We start from the raw sequence: 23,437 nt of genomic DNA, 5'->3' as shown, positions 1-23,437 counted from the left end.
GCCAGGTCAGCTCTGTAGAAGCCAGGTCCCTCAGAGACCACCACTCCCCTCCTCCCCCCAAAAAAACACTTCTGCTGCTTCTTGAGGGAGCAGCACCCCTTCCCCCACTGCCTGGGGCTGGCAGGAAGCCCCTCCCTCACCCAACGCCAGCAGGACACGGGAAGGGAGAGTGCCCGGGTGCAAAACGCTCATTTAATAGCATTTATCTTAAATACGATAAAATATACATTCAAGTGCACCCCCTTGAGACCTTTCCTTCAGCCAGGAAAGGGGAGAACCCGAGTCAGGTGGGTGCAGGGGGAGTGAGCTGTGACACAAGGCCCGGGGGTGTGTGGAGTGTGCGCGATCGGGCCACCCACCCACTCAGCCTGCGCTGTCTCCCCCTCTCCCACCCCTCCACTGTAGCTTTCAACCAGATTGGCGGTTACGAGCAGCTGGAGGCAGCCTACGCCCAGGCCGTTCCCTCCAGGACGGTCCCCAACACCACCTGTCACCTGCCTCGCGCTGACGCCATGCACATGTTTCGGGACCCTCGCACGGGGGACCTGCCATGGACTGGGATGACCTTTGGCCTGACCATCATGGCCACCTGGTACTGGTGCACTGACCAGGTGAGTGCCAGTGCCACCTACCCACCCCTGCCCTCCTGTCCTCTCGGTGGGTCCAGAGGCTTGGGCTGGGAACAGCTAGGGGTCCTTGTGGTCCCGGGGGGCCTGGGCCCTCCGCCTGGAGTCGTTTGAGCCCCATGGGGGCCCGCCCGTTCTGGCCTTCAGGTGCTTGGCCTGGGACAGTTTGGAGTAGGGGATGCCAAAGGGGCTTGTGTGCTCCTGGGTGGCCCTGCCATCGGCCAGCGTGGGGGTGTTCCGGGCCGGCCTCGGGCTCCCGGACTCGGGCAGTGGGCGGGATATGGGGCCAGCCTTGGGCTGCCAGTGGTGGGGGCCGGTGGGGGCCAGGCCGGCCTGCCTGGGAGAGCTCTGGGCGCCATCAGCAGCTGCAGGGCGGAACTGGGGAGCTCCTGGGGTCCTCGACGGCCGTGCGAAGCCATCTTTATCCCTGGTCCCAGAGCGGTGCAGCTGCTGGCTCTGGGTGGAGGGAAGGAGAGGAGAGTAAAGGGTGGGCAGTGCTGCAGGAGGGGCCCTCACCAGCGCACGGGCTGTCCTCTGGGCCCTGCCTCAGCCTCCCCTCCTGTCATGCAGATGGTTCTGAGGCAGGCTCTTGTGGCCACCTGCTCCTCAGGCTCCTCCTTTAGCTGCATGTGGGGACCTGAGATGGGGCTTTTGAGGGCCAGGTCTCCTTTCTGCTGAGGGAACGGGGTAGTGGTTTCGACTATCCCCCATACACTCTGACTGCCCTTGGCCTTGTCCAGCGGTCTTTGCCAAGCCTCCCGTCCTCTCTGGGCAGCACAGCATGATGCTACTGGCCCGCCTGCAGGTGGCTCCAAGCAGGATGCGCGGGTAGGCCTGTGAGGCAGCACAGTTGCCCTGGCCCAGGCCCTGCTGGTTCGTGTGGCTGCCGTGCCCAAGCACAAGCTGTGACCTGCAGGTGTGAGTGAGGTGCACCTGAGCTTTGTCCATGTTCTGGTGGGCCCACAGTGGGCGGTCACCTGGGAAGGGAGGGGTTGGCAGCCCTGGGGGCTGGGTCTCGGTTTCTGCATCTGTGACACGCTGACCTGTGTGGCACACCTCCCTGCCCCCGTAGGCTGTCCAGGGCACACATTTGCCTGGGGTGATGAGAAGCCGGGGAGGGGACCCGGCGCTTTGGACGCCCCCGCTGGGCTGAGTCCCTTTGCCCGGCTGCCTCCCGCCCCCACGAGGCTGCCTGGCCCAGGTGTATGTGGGTGGAACGCTATTCGGGAGCTTTTCCCATGAAGAGCAAATGAGTCACCGTATCTGTCCTCGGGGTCAGGGTTGGACGGAGCAGAGCAGGAGGAGGGGACCCTGTTGGCCCCCCAGGATCCAGAGCATCTGCTGGCAACTTGGGGTCAGGGCTGGGCCTCAGTCTTACTTTCTGGTCCCCCTCACATACCCTGCTTGGGGCTTTGCCCTAAGGGGAGACTGAAACCCCATCGAAAGGGACCCCCAAGGGCTTGGGGGTCTACCATACCCATCATCATGGTCACTCCTATGGGTCAGTGGTAATTAGGGAGACAGTACCTCTGCTAAGTCTTGGATATCTGGATGGGGACAACGAGGCACAGGCTCATTGGTACATGCCAGTTGAGGCGGGATGGCCCTGGCATCCATCTCTCTAACTGTCAGAGCCAGAGCTGCAGAACCCGGTGGCATCTTGCAAACCACCAGGGTGTGCACCTGGCAGGGTGAGCACAGTGTGCCAATCATGCCTCCCCAGGGGTGTTATTTTAAAGGGAGCAGGGGCAGGTGTCTGGCTCGATAGCTAACACAGCAGGGGCCTCTGCATCCCACATCACACTGCATGAATTCAAGCTCCAGTTCCCGCTCCCAGCTGTAGCTTCCTACCAGCATGCAATCTCAGGAGGTGACAGGTGACGGCTCAAACCACTAAGTCCATTCCACCCCAGGTTTTGGGACTCCGGACCCCTGCCAGTGGTACCTAGGTCAATGTTTGTTCCTGGTGCGTGTGGGGTCCAGCCACAGTGGGGGTGACGGTGGCATCCCCGACACCATCCTACCTAGAGGGACACCTGCCAGGCGTTGCAGGCTGCGCAGGTTTCACCCTGCCTGTGGGACGCATGGCCATTCATTCTCTCCCTATGGCCTCTGCAGGTCATTGTGCAGCGGTCCTTGTCTGCCCGGAACTTGAACCATGCCAAGGCGGGCAGCATCCTCGCCAGCTACCTCAAGATGCTGCCCATGGGCCTGATGATCATGCCGGGCATGATCAGCCGGGTGCTCTTCCCAGGTAGGACGGGTGAGCCACGGGCGCCCAGGAACCGCGTCATTTGTGGGGCAGTGGGAGGGCAGGCAGAGGATGGGATGAGCAGGTGCATTAGGCTGGGATGGACAGACACGGACGTGGTGTAGTCTGGGTCTGGAGAAGGGTCTGTGTGTTGCTGTGTAACTTCCAGGGTTCCTGTGACACAGGGACTGCATGGCCAGCAGGCAGGTATCTGGGACTCTGGGTGTGGACATACGCATTTCCTGAGGTTGCCTGTTGGGGGCTACTGGGATCCTGAATCCCAGCCCTGATGGGAGATGGGGGTGCAGTATATTGTGTGGCTCCTACCCTGCCTGCTGTCAGTCTTCCTGGGTGCGCTGCTGGGGTTATGGGAGCCCTCAGGGACCCCGACCCACCTGTGCCTCCTTGTCCGTAGGGCGTGGGGCCTGCGTCCTCCGCGGGGCATCTGTTTCTTCTCTCCCCCGACCCTGGGCCAAGGGCCCGGTGTAGGTCCCTCGGGTCACATGGGGGGCGCTGAGCTGTCGGCGTGGCGGCTGGGATGGCCCGTTGGCCAGCTGCTCTGAATGCTGCCTCCGGAGGGGGGCCGAGTGGTCCCTTGACTCGAAGTACTCACCGGACATGGAGGAGGCTGCTGAGGGCCGCCGGGTGTCTGGGCCAGGGCCGGGGCCATGGGTGGAGCTGCCTGATAGGCTGTCCTGGTCGCTGAGGGTCACGTAGTCGTCATCATCTTCCTCCTCCTCCCCGTCCAGCCCGTTGGGGAGCCCTGGCCGCAGGCCGCTGGGGTTGTCCTGGGTCACAGACAGCTGCCGCTGCAGGGGACTGTGTGGCTCTGCTGTCCTGTGGCTGGTCCCGTTCTGGGAATGTTCTTCCCCCTGCACGGCGTCGGAGGCCCAGCCATTGCCTCCACCGCTGCCACCATCTTGGGCAAGCAGGTGTGCCACGGGAACTGTCCGGGGCTTGGGCACTGGGGGCTGCGGTTCAGGATGTGCTTGGTGGAGGCCGTTGGTGGTCGGCAGCTCATGGTGGAGGGCGTTGGACTCGGTGGTGGGCTGGAGCCCATCGTTGGGGGTGCTGGTCTCTGTGGCAGGTCGACCATCCTGGCACTGCTTCCAGAGCTGGTGCTGGGAGCCAGCATGGGATGTATCTCGGATCTTGATGCGGTTCATCTGGCTGGGCTGCGGGTTCCAGATGTTGGGGTCGATGATGTTGATATAGCCCAGGATGTCACTGCCGGGTTCGGGGTCCGGCTCCACCCACGTGGGCAGGTAGTCGAACATATTGGCCCTCTCCAGGTTGACCAGTCCCGGATGCACAACGGGTGGGGGTGGTGGCTCGGGGACGTCCCCTGGCCGCTCGGCAGGCACCTGGCCTGGTGGCCCCGGCGGCTGCTTGGCCTCCTGTGTCTCCGACGAGGTCTTGGCTAGCTCGTCCACACTCTTGGCCTTGACCAGTGCGTACTTGGGGTTGACGAGTTTCTTGGCCACGGTGCCCGTGGGCGCCAGCGGGGCCACGGAAGGCAGCACGACGGGCTCTGGCTCTGGCTCCTTGTCCATCGGGATGCCTTTCAGGCTGACACTGTGTGACACGAGGTAGAGTTCCTGGAACTGCCGATCAAACACCTCCACCACCTGGCCCGACAGCACGGAGATCACGTTTCGATCCGTCCTCGCTGCTGACCACGTGAAGCTGCGATACGGGGGAGGGGAGGCACAGCACCCATCAGGCTCATGGGAGCGGAGGAGAGGGTCAGACGCTGGGCTCCCATGGCAGCCCAGGAACCCCAAGGTCACCTGACTTGGGCTGGGCAGCCCTGCATGGGAGAGCCCGCACGGCTGGCTCTTGTCCGCACCCTCACCTCGTCCCAGGGATGGCCACCCATGGGCTCAGCATACCCACGCCCTTCTGCTCCTCCGGGGGTGACACCCGGAGGCTGAGGCGGGCGGGTGTGGCTCAGCCCTGCAACACACCTCCACGCTTTTTGTTTTTCTGAGCTCTGGAATAACCGTGGTGTCACAATGGAGATTAAAGGCAGAAATGAGCCCCTCATCTCCCGCCCAGCCTGCGGGGTCCCCACAGAACCAAGGGAGTCACCTGTAGGAGCCACACACGGCCCGGTCTCCATCGACGAACATGAACTTCTGGGCTAGAGTGCCTCTGAACTTGGTGGATGACCGCGTGAAGAACTCCGTGCCTCCGCTGCTGCGCACTCGGAGATTCTGCACCGGGGTTGGGGGGAGAGGCAAGAGCTACAGAACCACAGCCTTGGCCTGCAGGTCAGGAGGCTGGAGACCGGGGGCCTGGGCCCGGCTTGGGGCAGGACCGGACCTGTGCGGCTGGGCCTGCTAGGTGGAGGCGGCACTGCAGGGAACAGGTAGGGGGGCTTCCTGAGGGGCTTGGGCTGTTGCACTCCCAAGATGAGAATGTCTGGTGTGGGAGCAGGCTCAGAGAGGTCTTAGGAGACCTTGGAAATTGGGGGGGCATTCTCAATCACGTGCAGTACAGTATGGATCATAGCTGGCGATGGTGTGGGGAGCCAGGGGGCTCCCCTCAACGGAGGGCCCTAGTGCTGGGGGCAAGGGAGGTGGCCGAGAGACCCCAGGCAGGGTGGCTGAGTCGTAGGCATGCTGCAGCGGCTCACCAAGGCAGGGCGCCAGGGTGCCCCAGGGAGAGGCTGACTCAGGAGGTTATGTGGTCAGGCTGGGCATTTCCATTTCACACCAGCCTTGGCTAGGGCACCAACCTCTGCCTTGGGGGCAGTCTGGCTGGGGTGTGCACGCCCTCTTCCTATGACGGGGCATCTCACGGCGTCCTGGGGGGCTCCGTGGCTCAGCGCTGACACATTCCTGGTCAGACTGGGCTGTTATGGGCTCGTCTGTCCCTACCCACTCATTTTTAAACTGCCCACGCGTGCCCTTATTCACAGACCCCCCCCCCCCCCCCCCAGTGACCGACAGGCAGACAGACACACAGAGAGGTGTCTATGCCAACCAGGGGCTTGCTGGAAAGGTGAGAAGCAGATGGCAGACGAGTTAGTGCAAGCAATCAAGAATCCCACAGGTGTCTCTCCCGCCGTGGGGGTGTCCAGGGGGCGGTTCCCAGGAAGGATGGCGTGGGTGGACAGCTGCAAAGAGGGTCAGGGACTCTAGGCGGGACATGAGAGCACCTGCGGGGAGAGGTGGGCGAGATGCAACCCGTAGAGCCGAGGGGTTTGGGCTGGGTACCCTCCAGCACCGCCATGCCCTGGGGGAGGACTCAGAGTGGGCAGGGGAAGAGGCTGTTATGGGCCAGCCCTACTTCTGCCATCCCATACCCTCATCCTTTCACCCACTCACCAGGACTTCAACCACAGAGGTGCCCAACAGGCACCCACCCAGCCACGCACACGGTGGACAGCTGTGTCCTGGGGCCCAGCCCAGAAGGCAGATAAAGCCAGGGCTCCTCCCACTCGCAGGCCTGGCAACACAGCAGGAACTGGCCCAGGCCCAGGACAATTAGCGCTCGCTCGTGACTTTGTACCGAGCTCCTGGGAGGAGCCCGCTTGGGGACAAGAAGTTGGAACAGAGCTCTTGTGGGCGCTGTGAGGCCTAGCTGGCACCTGTGCCGACCACAGAGCAGCTCCGTGGTCTCAGCGCTGGGACCGTATGCACACACACATGCACACACACACACGGCCTCAGCCGACCACAGACCAGCCCCATGCTCTCCGTGCTGGGAACACACACATACACACACACACACACACACACACGCACACACGGCCTCAGCCGACCACAGACCAGCCCCGTGCTCTCCGTGCTGGGAACACACACATACACACACACACACGCACACACGGCCTCAGCCGACCACAGACCAGCCCCATGCTCTCCGTGCTGGGAACACACACACACACACACACACACACACACACACACACACACACACACGTGCACGCACTGGGCCTCGGCCTGGGAGGCCAGCTTCTGGCCTCCACACCCCTCCTACCAGGCTCAGGTCCCACCCACCTGAACCCTGGTCCTGGTGAAGCACCACCATGGCTCACGGTGACTCAGCCTCAGTTCAAAGCATGACTCTGTGGCCTTCTCTAGGACTCCGTTTACCAGGCTTCACGCTGGTGAAGGCGGGGAGGGGGCTTGTCCTTTTCAGCCCTGGGGGTGAGGCAGCATGGGGGGGGGCAGCAGAGTCCCTCCCTCCCTCCCTCCCCCAACACCGCCTGCTCCGCGGGCTGTCCCCACCCATGGGGCCTGGATGAGGTCATGTCTCAGGAGGCTGGGCCCACGTGAGCAGGGGTGGAGAGTCCCACAAAGCCGCATTGTTTCTGGGATACTTGGACCTCCCAAGCTGGGGTCCCGAGGAGGGGGGGAATACCTGTGCTGGCCTGAGCGGGGTGACCTGGGCATGTCCTCAGACCCCTGTGGACCTCGGAAGGTCAAGGGTGAAGGCCAGGCATGGCTTCCTCGGTTCACAGAGGGCAGCTGTGAGCAAGGGGTGGGGAGATGGGGTACCAAGGGTCAGTGCTTGGGCCTCTGGGATCCCTGAGCTTGCCCAGGCCATCTGAGGGCAGAATGGGGCTCCAGTCCTGGTGATAAGTAGATGCGCTTATGCCTCTCCTGCCTCAGTTCTTCCTCCTGTGAAATGGGTTCCCAGTGAGAATTGAGTAGAACTCCAGGGTGGAACCAGGAGGCGGTAAGGTATGGGGCCCTCAGAATCTCCAGGAGGCTGCTCCCCCCCACCAACAACGTAGGGGCCTCCAGGCACCTCTGAGCCAGAGGTGGCCTGAGCTGGGAGCAGCAAGGGGAGGCCAGGTGCTGGAAGGCAGCTGTTATTGCCCCCAAGATGCTGGGGCCCTGAGCACACATCTGGCTCCCTGGGCTACTGTGACCCATTCACTGGTGGTCTCAGATTGGTGATGGAGGGTTGTGGAGGAGTGGGTCCAGGTGGCCAGGGCAGGGGCAGGCCAACCTCAGTCCAAGGCCCTGGGGCCAGGGCTGCTATGTGTCAGTACTGCCTGATGTCTCACTGCCCGTGGGAGCTCTCTCTGGCCCTGCAGGCTGGTCAGACTCACCCTTGGCCTCTGCCCACCACCAGATGCCCGCGTTACTGCCTGCCCCTCCTCCATTCGTGACAATGGAAATATATCTCCAGCAGCAGGCACTGGCCCAGCAGTTAAGGCATTCTTTGGATAACCCAGAATGGGGTCCCTGGGTTTATGCCCAGCTCTGCCGCTGCAGACTGTGAAGGGCACAGGCGATGGCCAGGTGGTTTGAGAACTTGTCACCCATGTGGGAGACCAGGCAGGCATTTGGGGAGTAAGCCAGTGAATGGGGAGAGCTCACTCATCTCTGTCTTTGGACACTGTGAAGACAAGCCTCTGTGGCTGAGGAACCCAGCCCTACAGCCTGGTTCTATGGCAAACCCAGGATTCCCGGGCTCCAGTGGCCTGACCCCGCATCCTCACCGGATACCCTCCCACGGCTACTGTCTCTTTGTTCATCAGAAATGGGTCCGGCCCCTTGCCCGGATACCTGCTGGTTTTTCCAGTTTGGGCTACACAAAGCCAGGTCGTTTTGTAGCCCGGCCAGATACCTCACTGCTCCCGTTCTGTTTGAGCTGCAGCTTCTGGGTGACTTGGAGACTACTCCTGCATAACTGGGGTCACACGGCTGGCTCCTGGAAGTGACAGGCTGGGTCCTTTCCTGTGCTCGATTTGAAACACAGTGCGTGGGCTCCTGGGGCAGCTGGGCACCTCCATCTGGAGGGACACTCAGGATTAAAGGGGCAAGTGAGATGGGTCTACCAGACCCTGAATCGGAGGTCTGGCAGAGCTGGGGGTCTCCCGTATGGACCTCCACCAAAGGCAGGAGGAAGAGTTCGCTCTCTACAATGACCTCTTCACATTGGGGCTACCGAATAGCCAATGCTGAGCAAACAGCTGAGGCCCACACAGGGACAGAGCAACCCTGCACAAGAGGACCGTACAGGTGGCTCTGAGCTGAACCTCAAACTGGCACCTACACTGTCATGAAAGGGCACCACCAGGCCTCAATGACACCTCTGTGCCCTGTGGCCCTGGGGGCAGGTCTGTGCAGAACTAGGCAGGGGCTGTCCCAGGCAACACCAGGGCTCCTGGGACAGGTCCGGACTCAGCCAGCTCCAGGCGGGGTGCAGGCAGGTGGGGTGATACAGGTTAGGGAAGGGCCCACAGGGATCTCAGAGGGGCTCAGGGTGAGCCTGAGCAAGCTGGGGTCATACCGTCGCAAGGGGTCCTGTCACCTCCCCCAACAGGAACACCAGCCCCAGGACCCACAGTGCAGGTGGTCTCAGGCCAGGACTGAGGGTGGCCAGGGTCTGGGGCTGGTCACTACTGCCAGTTCCCAGAACGCCTTTATCACCATGCCTCTACCTCTCACGCCAGGGATGTGTGACATGGGGGGACCTGTGTGACACGGGCTGGTGACATGGCGGGATGCACAGCAGGTACACAGGTGTCGGAGGACCCGTCGGGGTCTCTGCCAGGCAACAGAGGAGGGCTGGACGAGGAACCCTGAGGTTCTCCAACCTGCTGCTCACAGGGCCAGGACAGTGTTAAACCCAGGTGCCAACTACAGAACAGGTGAGCAGATGGACAGGGAGACCACATGGACATGTCGGAAGAGTGAGAGACTTGCCGAGGGGAGATCACAACCAACTGGGCAGGACTCAGCCGGTAGGAGGGGAAGGGATGCCCGGCAGGCACTGGCCAAGGACGGGAGTAGGAGTCTGTGCCCTTCCCCTCCCCCCGTCTCCTGCCACTTTCTCCTGGGGTCTCTGTGCAGATCACAGTCCTGAGGCACAGGGTACCCATCCAAGCTCTGCTGCTGGGCCCCTCCCCTCCTCTCTGACTTGGGGCAGCTACCCCACCTGTACAGCGTGGGTAATTGCCCTAACCCACTTCCAACCCTACCTGCACGATCTCTGTTTAGGGAAACAGCAGGTGCTACACAATGGCTGCGGCGGAAGGAGGGCTCTGTCTGCCCCCAGGGAAAGCCTCCCAATGCCACGGGGTCTGCGTTTGTCCCTAGGGAAAGCCTCCCAGTGCCACGGGGTCTGCCCACACCAGCTTATCTGCCCCGTCTCTGCTTGACCGATGGGTGGTAACAGGCTCAACAGGTGCACAGCACAGCAATGCCCACACATCCAGTCCCTTCTCTGATCTACCTCTCCACCGCCCACGTCCTCCAGCCTCAAAACCATCTCAATCTTCCCTGGCCACAGCCCCAGGGGGCTCCGTCTACCTGAGCCTGGATTAACTCCTCCAAAGACCAACTTCCTGGGTGTGAGGGGCACTGCCCATGGAGGAGGCGGCCAGGGAACATTTCAGCTGTCACAGACAGGTGGCCTCTGTGGCAAAGGGTGGCCTTGAAGCAACAGGTGATGCAGCGCATGGTGGGACCTCCAGCCCAGGCTGAATCAGTGTTTATCTTATCTCTGCCTGGGGAGGGCAGTGAGGATCCTGTCCCTTGGGGCATTGGCACAGGAGCTGTGGCTGCTTTGGCAAGGAGGCTCCGGGAATTCAGAGCACTGTGTGCCCCCCCGAGGGCTCTCCCTCCAGTGTGGGCGGCCACACGAGGCGGCTGGCGATGACTCCTGCTCCCGGCTGTCCGGGCATGTGCCTCACTCACCTTGAGGTGCCCCAGGTGCATGTGAGCCCGCTCACACATGTGCAGGAAGTGCTTGACGCTGCTCTCCTCCACAATGATGTACACGGCCACCTTCCTCTTGAAGCCGGCGTCTAGCAGGTCCTTGAAGATGTCCACGTCGGTGAACATGTCCATGACTATGGCTATGACCTTGGATGTGGGAATGAAGGCACATCAGAGGGCATGGTGATGGAGGATGGGGGAGATCCTACCCCACTCCAGGGGCCCACTGTGCCCCTCCTATCCCCCGATCCTGGCTGGCACCCCGAAACTGAGAAGCCAGGGGTCCTGGTGCTCTTAGGGTTGGGATTTGTACTCAGGATATAGATTCTTGATCTGAACACACAGTGGTGGGGGAGGTCCCCGTGGGGAATGCCGGAGTGGCACAGCTGCCTGCCCGCTGCTTCCGGAACACGAGACCGCAGGGAGCAAAGCCAAGCTCAGCCGGGCCTGAGGAATGGGGAGGGGACGTTGAGGAAGCTTTAATAGGGAGGCGCCTGGGGCCAAGGGTCGGCCCAAGAAGAGCGAGGACAAGCGAGGACTAAGCTGCCGGTCTGTGCCCGAGTCATCGGCCCTGGCGCCGCTGTGGCCTGCCTCCCTGGTCACTTGCAGCGCCACCTCTGCTTGTCCACCCTGGGCAGCAGTGTGGCACTGCCCAGGCATGAACACGGAGGCATGCACCCAGCCTGGCAGGGGTTTTCTCAGTGTCGGCTCCCTGTCTTGCTAGGCAGCATGGGGGGAGCAGCCAGACTGGGGCTTGAGGCTGCCTGCTCCTCCCCTCACCCACCAGGAGGGACCCTTGCCCAGAGAAGCCAGGGCTGAACAGTAGGCCACATGGTGAAGCCGGGTAAGGGGTGGGCGATTGTGGTCAAGCTGGGATCTCCCCAGACTTTGCCCTACAGTGGAGGGTGGTCTGGCAGGTGCTTCTCACTGGGCGCCAGGAGGCAGCCAGGATCCTGCTGGGGGTGGGGTGGGGAGGGGCTTCTGTGCACGCCCCACGGTGAGCTCATCGGGCTGGCCTCTGCAGGCCCAGCCTGGTTCCTCCTGGGCCTCAGGCCCCTGCTCATGCCTGTTGCTCATCTGGCAGCGAAATCTCTGCTCTGTGCCTGCCCTGCCGACCCCGGGCGACCCTGAGCCAGAGGCCCAGCCACTCTGGACCATCTGCTCATGGTCCCCACAGGCTCCGTCTATCTCATAGATGCTGTGAACTGTCTTGCCTTGCCACCCCCTCCCTGCTGCCCAGGGCTGTCCTGTGGCCAGGGAGGGTCTGGAGCTGGAGTAGTGGAGCTTTCTATTGCAGGTGTCCAGGCAAAAAAAGGGTTAGAGGGGTGGTCTCACAGCAACCTTTGCTTTCGCTGAAGAGGCTCAGGGTTGGGGGTGGCAAGCGGGGACCTCCTTCCCTGGGATCCCACAGCTCCAGGGCCACTCCTGAGCCAGGCAGCAGGGTCAAGGCTGGCAGAAGGGGCTGGGTCCCAGTAGGACTGTGCGTTCCATCCCTGTGTGGCTGGCTGTGGGTTTGGTTCCCCTTGGGCCTGCCTGCCCTCTCTCCTACTCAACCCACAGGCTTCTAGCCTTCCGGGGTCCTGGGACTGAGTGTGGGTTTTGTCCCTGGGGGGTGCTCAGCAGCTGCCACTGTCTGCAGATGAGCAGGCTGGGAAGCAGAGGGAGTGACAGAAGCCATGGTTGGGGACTGCTCCCTGCCCCTATGTAGCTCAATGGGTCTCGGGAACGCTGTTCTGATTTGGTCCTTATGTCACATTTTGCAGATGAGGGAACTGAGGCCCAGCTCACCTGCCCGTGACATTTTGAGCTTATCAAGGGCAGAGTTCGGCATGGGATGTTATCTCTAGAAAGACTAAGAGCCCAGGCAGGAGCACCTGCAGGTCACAGCCCCTCCTGGACCTTCCGTTTCTCTCATGCTACCTCGGGTCCTGACCCTGCGTGGGGAACGGCAGCAGCCCTGAGCCGTACCCTTTGGGGTCCAGGGGTCCACATGGGAGGCAGGCCCAGGCAACGGGGCATGGCACCTAGGCCTGTGTGTCCCTTGTGCCAGCCTCATCAGCCTCAAGCCTGCACAGTCTGCTGCACAGCCCAGTATTCAGGATGGAGACCCAGTGAGGACAGATCCTGCTGAGTCCCGCCCATCTTGCCGACCAGGGATGCCTCTGCTGCTTGGCCCAGGTCTGTGGCTCCTAGCCAGGGCAGCCAGCATGGGCTGGCTATGCTGGGGAAGGGACCAATGTAGGCCAGGGGCAGAAGGGGGATGGGCTGCACAGAGTGGGTATGGCAGTGGCATTGGGCTCTAGTGTCCTCTCGAGCTGGCGGGGGCAGAGGGCAGGATCCCAGCTCCAGTCTAGTCCACCTGTACTTCTCTCCAGGTGGTGTGAATATGGGTAAGTCCCCAAGGTAGGCTCTTCCTCCAACACTTGTGCCAACACATGGACCCGCCGGCTGCCAGGCTAACTCCTTCGGCAGAGTCCACCAGCCCTGTCCTATGCCCCTTCTCCCCATCCTCTTCTTGATAGCTACTGAATCCTCAGGATATCCTCCGGACAGGGCCACACTGGCCTTCCACGTGAGACACGCGGATGCTGTGGCCCAGAGCGGGGACAGGGACCTGCCCCAGGTGCCCCTGAGCCCATAGGGATGCACATGGGCCCCCCCCAATGCCAGGAGCACACCCCAAACCCCGAAGAGGTTCGTGTTGGTGGGGGGAGTTTCTGGGCCATACGGGAGCAGCTTCCACCTGTGGCTGGCACAGGCTCCTGTGTATGTGTGTGGGTCATTAGGTGCTGGGCAAGAGCTCTGCAGGCATCGTCCCGAGCCCGTTGGGCAAGGGCAGAGCCAGCCTGGGAATCTGGCTGGCCCTCGATGCCTCCGTGGCCTTCCATCTCTGACATCCGGACTCTTTGTGTCCTGCTAGTAGCCAGGGGCCAGGCTGGGGGTTCCTGCCTGCTGGGCTGGGTGCTGGCACCTGCAGGAGGCTTTGGCATAGAAGTTCCCGGGTTCAGACGGGACTCTGCGGAAGCACTGGCCAGGAGGGGCTTGACTCACAGAGGCGAACCGCTGGGATGGGCCCTGAGCTGCCCATAGTCTCTCTCTGATCCCTTACCCCAGAACACCCTGCCCCAAGTCTGCGGCTCATAGGCTACTGTCACGGGGCTGCCTGTCGGCTTTGCCTCTACCCAGCTAAAACTCCTGCTTGTTCTCAAGCCCCACGCAAGGCATGTGCCCGGCCCCTCCTTTGGTCACCGCTCTAGTTGGTGTATTCTGGAGCCGTCATGGTGGTGTGATCACCCAGAGACAGGGTCAGTGGGGAATGTTCCCTTTCTGAAGTGGTCCTGCTGACCCCCTCCAGGCCTGGGGTGGGGGGTTCTCGAAGGTGCCTAGACAGCCATGGAATCTCTGTTCAGTGTTTCAGGGAGTGTTCCCACCCTGACAGGGCCTCATCGACCCCACCTGGGAGGTGGGCTGGGCAGATCTTGCATCTCCGAGCCTGTCCTCCTCCGGCCCTGCTGATGGACATCCGACTGGTGGCAGTGTGGGCTCTGCTCCACTCAAGCTCCCACCCTAGTTCCTCCTGGGGAGTGGTGGCGTGATCGCGTCGCCTTGGTTTCTTCATAACAATCTCCACCCACAAGGTCCAAGGTCACTGGAGCATAAAGTGAATTCCTGCAGGTGATGGACCTCGAGGGCTGCCATCCTCCCCTCCTCCTCCTCCTCTTCCTCTTCACCTGCTCAGACCCACAGCATGCCTCGGGTGCACAGGCCTGGAAGGATCACTGCCCATCTCCCACACGTGAAAGGCCACAAGGAGACCCAGGCCATGGAGTGACACACCGACCTCGGCTGTCCCTAAGCTCGCGACCATAGTCACGAAGACTCTGAATTCAGCTTCCACTACTTCTGCTCACCCGGGGACAGGAATATCTGTATGTCCTCCAACAGCCACAGCAGAAGCCCTGCTACCACACAGGCCTTGCAGGGGACAGTTGTCAGGCAAGGCTAGGCCCACGCAAACTTAATCTAAAAAGGGCCAGAAAATAAACGTGGAGGCAGCCTTGGCTGGCCATTGTGTGCTATGTGGGAGAGGGACTCCAATCCACAATGCAGATATAGCCGGTACAGAAGTAGGGCTTGGCTTGGTTTGGCTTGTGGCCCATGGCTGTCAACCGTCAGTCTGGACTGAAGTCAGCTCTGGTCCCGCCTAATAAACTTTAAGTGCGAGTATACAATTGCTTCCAGCTAACCGAACTGCATCCCAGGACACGGCAATAAGATCCTTAAAGAGAAAAAATGAAAACAAAGACAGGAAAACAGCAGCCACCCACAACATAAAATCTAGGATATCTGGTGGCCAATAGGAAGTTACCAGACACAGAAACAAAGACCCAAACTGATACAGATGTGAGAACTCACAGAGGTGAAAACAGCTATAACTGTACTCTATAGGATCAAAAAAGGTAAGTGTTATGGAAGACACTTTGTTAAACCAATTGAGGTAAAGATTGCTACGTGTAAGACCAAAAAATACAAAAAATACTACGGAGTAGGGCCCGGGATCCCATATGGGCACCAGTTCTAATCCTGGCAGCCCCACTTCCCATCCAGCTCCCTGCTTGTGGCCTGGGAAAGCAGTCGAGGACGGCCCAAAGCTTTGGGACCCTGCACCCGTGTGGGAGACCCGGAAGAGGTTCCTGGTTCTCGGGTTCGGATTGGCACAGCACTGGCTGTTGCGCTCACTTGGGGAGTGAATCATCGGACGGAAGATCTTCCTCTCTGTCTCTCCTCCTCTCCGTATATCTGACTTTGTAATAAAAATGAATAAATCTTAAAAAAAAAAAACACACTGAGTGGAAGAGCAGATTAGACACTGTAGCAAAGAAGATGGGTGAACTTGAAGACACTGTTAAGAGAAACCAAGCAAAATTGCAAAGATTTTAGACAACCAGGATCTGACACCCGCGGGCCAAGTCCAACGAGTGTGTAATTGGAGTCTCAGACCACTCAGGGCTGGGGGTGGCAGAAAGACCGCAGAATGACTGAGAGAATAATGGCTAAACCCGTGGGTCCAAGAAATACAAGTATTTCCAAGCAGGGGCAACAAGCGGAGAATGACGCCTAGGCACATCCTCACCAAAGCACGCTTAAGAGCAGCCGCTGAGAAGATGGCTGTTCTCTGCCAAGAAACCTGATCAGCAGACTCACAGGAGTTTGGGCCCAGGAGCAGCACCTGCACGGAGAACTTGACACTTCCGGCGGAGTCATCTTTTCAATGTATAAGAGTGCTGAACAAGCTCACTCCGAGCAAAACTGCCATTCTTCCCACCCAGACGCAGAAGCTGAGGCTCCAGGGGTCATAGCTGCTCCCTAAGTGGGAGTCTCGGGGGTGGGGGGGCGGGTCACAGGTGCTAAGTCAGACAGCATGGCTTGGTCAGGTTCTCTGGAGGCCTCCCAGGGTCCCCACATTTGGAAGCTGGGCACCGCGAGAGGACTGGAGCCAGTGGTCATGCACGGGGGGAAGTAGAGACAGAGCAAGAGAGCCCAGCGTTCTCACACTGTCTCCAGGCTCTTCTCCCACGGGCCGGGCGCTCTGGGTCTATTCCTGGCTCCACCTGGTGCTTCCCAAAGGCCACCTGGGATCCCAAGGCAAACAACGGCGGCCTCAGCGCTGACCTGGAGGTCAATGCCACAGGTGCCACACCTCTGCCACGAGTGACTTCCCCACCATTCTCCGAGCTCTAAGGCCCCATCAGCTGGTGAACACCTTGTTTACCACCTAGGAGGAGCCCAACTGAAGCAGGCTCAGGTCTCCTCAGCCCCAGATGGCCGCGGCGAGTGGGTCACCTGTTCCTGGCTCCCCTGAGGGACAGCAGCAGGGCTGGGGGTGCAGGTGGGAGGAGGCACTGTGCCTGAGGCCACAGGACCTCCCAGCTGGACACAAGGGCCTGCACGTTGAGCTCTCCCACCATGTTTCGTTTCGCAAAGCCCCTCCCCAGACCTCTCTACAGGAGCCTCTGCAGGACTTGAGGAAGCAATGTCCGTATCACCTTGGCCGTGAGGAGGGTGGACAGGAAGGCCGGCCAAGTGGAGCGGTTGACTTAGACAACAACACCTAGCTTTGTCTCAGGCCAGGGCCTGTGCGTCTGATAGCCACGTGCCATTTAACCTGGGAAGACGCCCTGTCGTCCCAACTGGGAGTTGGTGCAGCCGAGGACAGGGCCTGTCAGGCTTGGTGCCAGGGTCCTGGCATGACCCCACATGCCCCTGCTGTCAGAGCACTCAGGGACTTTCCGGACAATCCCCAGTCCATAGGTGGAGAAACTGAGGCACGTGGTCACACAGCATGGGAATGGCTGATCAAGGCAAGTGACCCAGGGCCTCTGTTTGGGACTGGGTCTTTACGCTGGCCCTGAACCTCCTAAAGCTGGGACATGGGGACTGGGGACTCCCTCACCTTTTGGGAACGAGAGGAGGGGGTGGGGCTGCTGGCCTGAGTGTGCCTGCTTCCTTGCAGGGCAGCTCCCACAGGCCCCTAAACTCCTAATTAAGACACAAGCAAGTGCCGTGGGGTAGGGAGCCTGTTCAGGAGACGGGAGCGCCAACACCTGGGATTATGTTATCAGATGGTTCCCCACCCTGACAGCTCCTGGCCTGGGAACTGCCACGGCAAGCATCCTGCTGCTGTGTGAGCCCCGGGTTGGGGGTTGGGGAGGTCCTGTGGCTGGCCCACTCTGGGCTCCAGCTGTGTCACCCCTGGGGCTATCCTGGTACTGTCTTGGCAAAGGCATGGGAGCAGACCCTCCTACCTGCTCTTCCAGGAAGTTGCTGCCCATTTCTGGGCCCCAGGGACCTGCGGTGGCCAGTTCCCAGGGTGACCCAGTGCCTCCTGGGAATGCATTGGTCATCCTAAGTCCCTCAGTCCAACTGCCACACTCCCCCGAGGAGCACCTGCTCCTGGACAGATGTGGGGGCAGGGAGCTCAGAGCTGCAGACGTGGGGTTCAAGGCTAAGTTCTCCCTCCCGAGCCCCACCTAATCTCGGTTGCCTCCTCTGGACAATGGAGCTGTCCTACCGGATGGGGCTGCCAGGAGGATTACATGGAGCAGCAGCAGGTCAGTGCCCGCTCAGCACTTGGCATCAGCACTGGCATTGAATAAACGCCTCATTAAGCCACTCTTATTCTCCCAGTGCCAAGCTGTGGGCCAGGACCCGACCCGAGCTTGTAAAGGCGGGGCCCCTGATGGCAAAAACAAGGGTTCATCAGGCAGCCTGCAAAGCCCAGGGCTCAAGTCCTTTCCCATTGAGCAAGAAACTCAACTGCTCTGAAAATCTCCCGTTCCCAAGCTCTGGTCTGGCAGGCAGAGAGCCCCGGGCTCCTGTCCAGCCATCACCTCTGGCTCCTTGCCGTCTGCCTCAGTCTGTGTAACTGTGAAGTGGGGCCAGGTATGCATGTGCCTGAGCTGGTGGGTGGCTAGTGGGAAGGATACCGGCAGGAGCCTGGCTCCATGTTGCATGCATGGTTGCATTGCGATTTGGAACCCTTTTTCAGCTGCAGCAGGCCCAACCCAACAACCTGGCCTAACCTCACCTCTCCTGGGCGTGATTCTACAAGCCCAGCCTTTGGTATGCATGTAACTGGGGAGCCCACGCAGGGGTTTTTTTTCCCCCCCATCCCCCGACTTTGTGTAAATTACTGGCCCCAGGGGCACATGGGTAACCTCCTGTTTTTTTTGCAACAGCAGCCCACTGAGGCTGCAGGGCACTAGGAACACACAGCCGGGGCAGTGACGCTGAAGACCTGAATCCATTTTACAGATGGGCAGGCTAGGAGCTCAGGTGCTAGGGCTTTGCTGGGTGTCATGGCCAGGGTGGGGGCAGCCCCCAGTCCCCACGGCTGCTGGAGTCCAGCCTTGGGAAGGGGGCGTGGCGGGAGCCCTGCCGGGAACAGCCACTCCCGGCGGGCCCAGGCGGCGTGGGCTGAGTGTGCTGCGCTGTATCACTTCCCTGCCCCAGGCTCTGCCCGCCGTGCTGACGACAGGGCAGGGTGAGTTTGCAGGTGGTGGGCGGGCCACGGCTGCCCTGACTCAGCGCTAGCAGGGACCTAGCCCCGGATTCCCCCTCCCCAACAGTAAGAGAAGAGCCGGGCTGCTGTGGAAGGCAGGCGAGCTCCCCAGGCACAGGGCTCAGGGCTGCGCAGCAAGCTTGAGGGGAGAGGGGCGGGTAAGGTAGGTGATTGGCGGAACAGATAAGCAGAGTGGTGGGCGGGGTCAGCAGCATCAGACTAGTGGCATCCTGGCCCAGCCCAGGAGCCTGGGAAGCAGCTGGGGGGAAGGGGGTGGGCAATGCAGGTCACCTGGTCCAGCTGCTCCTCCCAGCTGCTGGGCTCTGCCAGGGCACGAGGGGGGCAGGTCCTGGGGTGTGAGGGCAACCCAGGCCCAGTGCCCATCCCTCCACCCAAGAACTAGCTGGGTGACCTTGGGGGTGGGGGGCCTAAGCCGGTCGGGCCTCAGCTTCTGCATCTGGGAAATGGGACTAGATAACGCGGTCTGAGATTAGAAAGCATCTCAAACTATGTGCACAGTGGCCACTGTCATTACCAGCTGCCCACGCAGGCATGGATGTGGCAGGACTGCCGGCAACTCTGTTCTCTGGTCTGAGGTTTCTGTCTGAGGTCCCACACCTTGGGACACTGGTCGGGGGGGGTGCCCCATCTTTGGGTGGGGGGTGAGGCAGAGCTCACATGCTGGGGATGGCAGGTCTACCTGGGGTAACCAGCCACACAGAACAGCTCCTGTAATGTTAAGGGGGAGGCTGCTGCTGACGGTCACCTTAGGGGGATGCCAGTCACTTTTGTGTGGTTCTGGCCAGGAGTGAGGGAGCCTTCCCACAGAATGGGAGGGGAGGGGGCTCATGGGTCTCCCCAGACTGGATCTCAGACATGGGCAGGGGAAGAGGAGGGTTTGGGGAGCACTCCTATCTGGCCCCGTCACCAGGCTAGGCTGTCTGGCTCACTGTCTGCAGCAGGTGAGACTCAGGCTCTGTTGGCCCAGCTAGAAGGTGGTGTGTGTGTCCTTCTGTGCTGGGGGTGAGGGACAGGGCAGGGGTCAAGACCTTTCCCTGCCCCCCCACCACCCTGGCCTGTTTCCCCACATGCACGCTGGGTTAGGGGGTCGCAGTGCGCTCTCGCTGGCCACTGGTTCTGTCACTTCCAGCCCACCTGGCGCTGATGTTGAGGGCAATACCCTGCTACTTTCTCTTGCTCCCTCCTTACACCCCACCCCCATGGCAAGTGTAGGCCGGTTAATTCAGCATGAAAATGACAAGGGCTCCTTCTTCCTCCTCTTCCTCCAGCTCCTTCCTTGTTCTATCATCTGATAGCTACAGGTGCGGGGGACAGAGAATGGGCAGGCAGGGAGCCTCCTCCATGGAAACCCAAGCTGGGGCCACCTGGTCAGCGGCCACCCAAGGCCTCCTTTCCCAGGCTGCCCCTTGTCAGCCAGGCCTAGCTTCCCTGCCATCAGCTGCCCAGCTGTGGGACTAGATCCCAGCCATGTTAACGGTCAGGAATCTCTCGTCCTAGGACCCGAAGCCATTCCGGCCCTCCAACTCCTCCACACAGAACACAAACTTTACCGATTGCATCAGGGCGTGCTTTGGGAGTGGGACAAGGCACTTCCGCTCAGCAAGAGGCAGCCGGTGCTAGGGCGGGGTTGTAGCTGTGCAGCCGTTGCCTGCCTCCACAAGCGACTAGCACCCCCTCTCGGGATGGACATCAGTGAGTCAGCCAAGAGTGGTCCCTACCAACAGGGCCCTGTGACTGCCCGGCAGAGGGCTCAGGAATCCGGCCAGGCCTGGGCTGGACTCCCTTGGTTTCCACTAGGACCACGCCACTCACTCCCACCTGTGCATCCGGCTGCCCTGGGAAGCTTGGGTCACTGCCAAGCTCACAGGGAAGCTCAGAGAGTACGAACGGATTTGAACTCAGGCCAGCAAGCCAATCTCGGCCTCCAAACCCCTTGGTCCACAACAGACGGTCCCCACCCCCCTGCCCCCCGCCCCCCGCCAGCAGAGAGCTCGTGCTGTGTGTGAGAGCCACCTCCTCCTCCCTCTCCTCGGGGTGAGTGAGAGACACCCCAAGAGACAATAAGAGAAGGCTCCCCTCCCCACCCTGCCCCACCGGCTGCAGCGCCTTCCTCTGGGGAACCTGCTGGCCAGGTCCTGGGAAACCGGATACACCCTCGCATGGAGCACAAAGGCCCTTGGACTTGGAAGGGGCGGCCCACCAACACCTGCCAGGAGCAGCGGGGCTCCAGCAAAGCGGAAAGGGCCCCTCCCAAGGGAGGGGGCTGGGTACTCAGCAGCTAGCCCTCCAGCACCCACCCCAAGGGGGAATCATGGGCCCGATGCCCTCACCTTCTGGGCCTGGCTGATCATCTTGCGTACCACCTCCTTGATATGGACCTGGCCGTCCAGGGGCGGCTGCATGTAGACATTGGCCCGGGTCACGCCGCGGTAGGCGATGGTGTCAGGCCAGCCCAGGTCCAGCTGCGGGATGGAGCGGTCGGATTTCTGGGGCCAGTACTCCAGCGAGGGCAGTGGCTCCGGCTCCGCGGGGTCGCCTCCTTCCTCATCACCGGCTGTGGCTTCCTTGCCCTCGGGGACCCCAACGCCACTGCCGCCTCCATCACCGCCAGCACCACCCCCGTCGTCCTGCGCTGCCTGGGAGCAGCGGCCTGCACCCCGCGGGTCCTCCGAGCCAGGGTCGTACACCTCGATGGTCTCCAGGACGCGCCTGAGCTCCAGCTCCGACAGGAAGTCGCGGATGCTCTCTCGCTTCAGCACCTCATAATAGGCGTCGGGACCCCCGGCCGCCAGGGCCTCCAGCGCCAGCCGCTGCTCCTCGCTGTAGAAGAATTCGGGCTTGGACTCGCTGGAGCGCCAGTTCACATGGTTGTCGTCCAGGCACTGCACCTGGGAGAAGGCCATGGTGCCACCTTCTGCGGGGCTGGGGATGACTGGAGGGTGACAGCCGGCTCCGCCAGGGCGGGATCCTGAGGCTGGGCGTGCTCTGGGGCCTCGCCGGCTCCTCTGCCCATAAGGAACCTGCAGGGAAGGCGCTGATGAATGCAGGGTGCAGGTCAGAGGGCAGGCGGCGGGGAGGGGCGACTGCGGAGGCCTGGGGGGTGTGGCCGGGTGAAGGGAGGGGCGGCAGTGGGGGGGGACCCCCGGCGAGGGACAGGGGCTGGCCCTGAGATGAGGGATCCGGGGTGCGGGAAGGGTGGGCCACGTCCCAAGATTCCCCCGTCCCCCGGCACACTACGGGCGCTTGAAGGGGGCCAGCAGGGGATTCCACCCCTCGCCACTCCCCGCCCCCCGAAATTTCCCAGAGCTGTCTCAAGTTCTAGGCGACTTCTAAGAGGAGAAACTGAGACAGGCCAGGACGTTTCCTACAAGTTTCCGCAAGTGGGAGGGAGGCGCGAGACAAAACGGGGGCATGCGGGCCGCTGCTCCGCGGCACCCCGCATTCCCGAGAGCTTCCGGGAAGGGCGAGGGTCCGGAAAAAAAAAAAAAAAAAGAAAGAAAAAGAAAAACAAACCAACCAACCCGGGCGATGGGCAACCCCAAAGGCCTGCGCGGAGGAGGCCGGTGGCGCGGGCCGGGGTCTCCGGCGGGGACGGGAGGATCGGCTGCGCTTACCGGGCGGACGCGGGCGCAGCGCGCAGCCGGCGAGGGAGGCGCACGGCCAGCGGCGGGAGCCGGCGAGGGAGGCGCACGGCCAGCGGCGGGCGCCGGGAGGGGCCGGTCCGGTGACTAAGTGCCGTCCCGCCCACCTCGCCGCCGCCAACACCACCTGCGGTCACGTGCGCCAGGGGCGGGCCCGGAAACTGAGTCAGCCGGGACGGCGCGGACCGACGCCGACCAACGCGCGCTAGGTGCACGGGCCCCTCTGCTGCGCGCGCTAGTTCAGGGGCCAAAGCCCAGGAGCGCCTGGCACGCTGTAGCCCAGAGAGGGACAGTGGGGTGGCTGGGGTCGTGCAGCACGGACACAGCCTTGGCATACCCCTCTGCCTCCCCAGGGCGCGTTGTGGGCTCCTGGCTGTCTCTAGCTGTATTTGCCTGACGGGCGGGGCTGCAAAGATCCCGCGCTTCGGTTTCCCCACTCTGTCCTGTGGTGGAAAAAACGGTGGAGAAAGACCATCCTTGGCTGGGGACTCCTGGCAGGGGTAGGGCACCGCATGACTCCCAGCTAGGGTCTTGCGCGGAGCCCCGCGTGCTGGCAGCCCAATGTGGCCACTTGTTAGCCCTCCACCTAAGCCCTGGGGCGGCAGAGGCTTGAAGAGGCGGGCTGTGGGCTGAGGTCAGGCCGGGCTCTGCATGCTGCAGCGGCGTCCCTGGGGCCTGAGACCCTGGTTATGGGGAGTGTGGGGACCACATCTGAAGGCAGGACATCTCAGGGCGGGTCGGCAAAGCCCATTAAACCCGATGCCACAAACAGTCTGAGTCCCTGAGTGCGTCAGCCAGTCCACCAAGGCTCTGGGCAGCCCTTTCCTCCCCTCTGTCCCTTTGTCACCACTCATTCGGGCTGCCCACTGCCTGCCCTGTGCTGTGCAGGGCTGCCTGGCTTTGATGTTGCCAGACCTTGTGCACGGATGTCCTGCTGTCACTCCTCTGCCTGTGGCCGTGGCTCTCAGCTTGCCCGAGCTTCAGCCGCCCTGGGCACCAGTTCCCGTGCTCTGCGCTCTGCGCTCTGCGCTCTGCACAGCCTGACCCCTGGTTTTTCTCCAGGTCAGGCCCATCCACCTGCCTCCTCCACCGAACCAGGCCCCGGAATAGGAAGGGGGTCCCAGGAGTGAGCCATGCCCTGGCTCTCCTGGAGT

General features: G+C 61.8%; 2 protein-coding genes across 4 annotated transcripts in view; one reads left to right on the top strand and one right to left on the bottom strand.

The window, feature by feature from the left end:
* Window positions 1-23,437, top strand: part of SLC5A10 (solute carrier family 5 member 10) — a 45,541-nt gene that overhangs the window by 11,800 nt on the left and 10,304 nt on the right. For both annotated transcript variants that reach the window (XM_040974491.1, XM_040974490.1), the window contains exons 8-9: window positions 406-611; window positions 2,745-2,880. In XM_040974491.1, the coding sequence (XP_040830425.1) occupies window positions 406-611; window positions 2,745-2,880 (342 nt within the window). The remainder of the gene's footprint in view (window positions 1-405; window positions 612-2,744; window positions 2,881-23,437) is intronic.
* FAM83G (family with sequence similarity 83 member G) lies at window positions 527-21,548 on the bottom strand. 2 transcript variants are annotated; one of them, XM_040974488.1, is made up of 6 exons: window positions 21,230-21,548; window positions 20,973-21,181; window positions 10,539-10,706; window positions 4,969-5,093; window positions 3,273-4,563; window positions 527-1,082 (listed from the first exon to the last, which is right to left on the bottom strand). In XM_040974488.1, the coding sequence occupies exons 1-6, from the start codon at window positions 21,543-21,545 to the stop codon at window positions 687-689; spliced, it is 2,505 nt and encodes an 834-aa protein (XP_040830422.1). In that variant the 5' UTR covers window positions 21,546-21,548; the 3' UTR covers window positions 527-686. The 2 variants fall into 2 exon arrangements, with proteins under 2 accessions (XP_040830422.1, XP_040830423.1); XM_040974489.1 differs by having other exon boundaries at window positions 20,973-21,202; window positions 21,257-21,548.

The sequence above is a fragment of the Ochotona curzoniae genome, unplaced genomic scaffold, assembly GCF_017591425.1.
Source record: "Ochotona curzoniae isolate NIBS_2020 unplaced genomic scaffold, NIBS_Ocur_1.0 contig_2456, whole genome shotgun sequence".
Classification (NCBI taxonomy): Eukaryota; Metazoa; Chordata; class Mammalia; order Lagomorpha; family Ochotonidae; genus Ochotona; species Ochotona curzoniae.
This window is presented reverse-complemented; position numbering and strand designations above follow the sequence as displayed.

Bases quoted from the DNA above. Each gene is read 5' to 3' on its own strand.
- FAM83G (XM_040974488.1), bottom strand. From the start codon at position 21,545: ATGGCCTTCTCCCAGGTGCAGTGCCTGGACGACAACCATGTGAACTGG. The intron at 10,707-20,972 runs GTGAGGGCATCG...CCCACATCCAAG, and splicing joins TGATCAGCCAGGCCCAGAAG to GTCATAGCCATAGTCATGGA. The intron at 1,083-3,272 runs GTGGGTCGGGGT...CCCTCCACCCAG, and splicing joins CTACGGACAAGGAGGCACAG to AGCCAGCAGCTGCACCGCTC.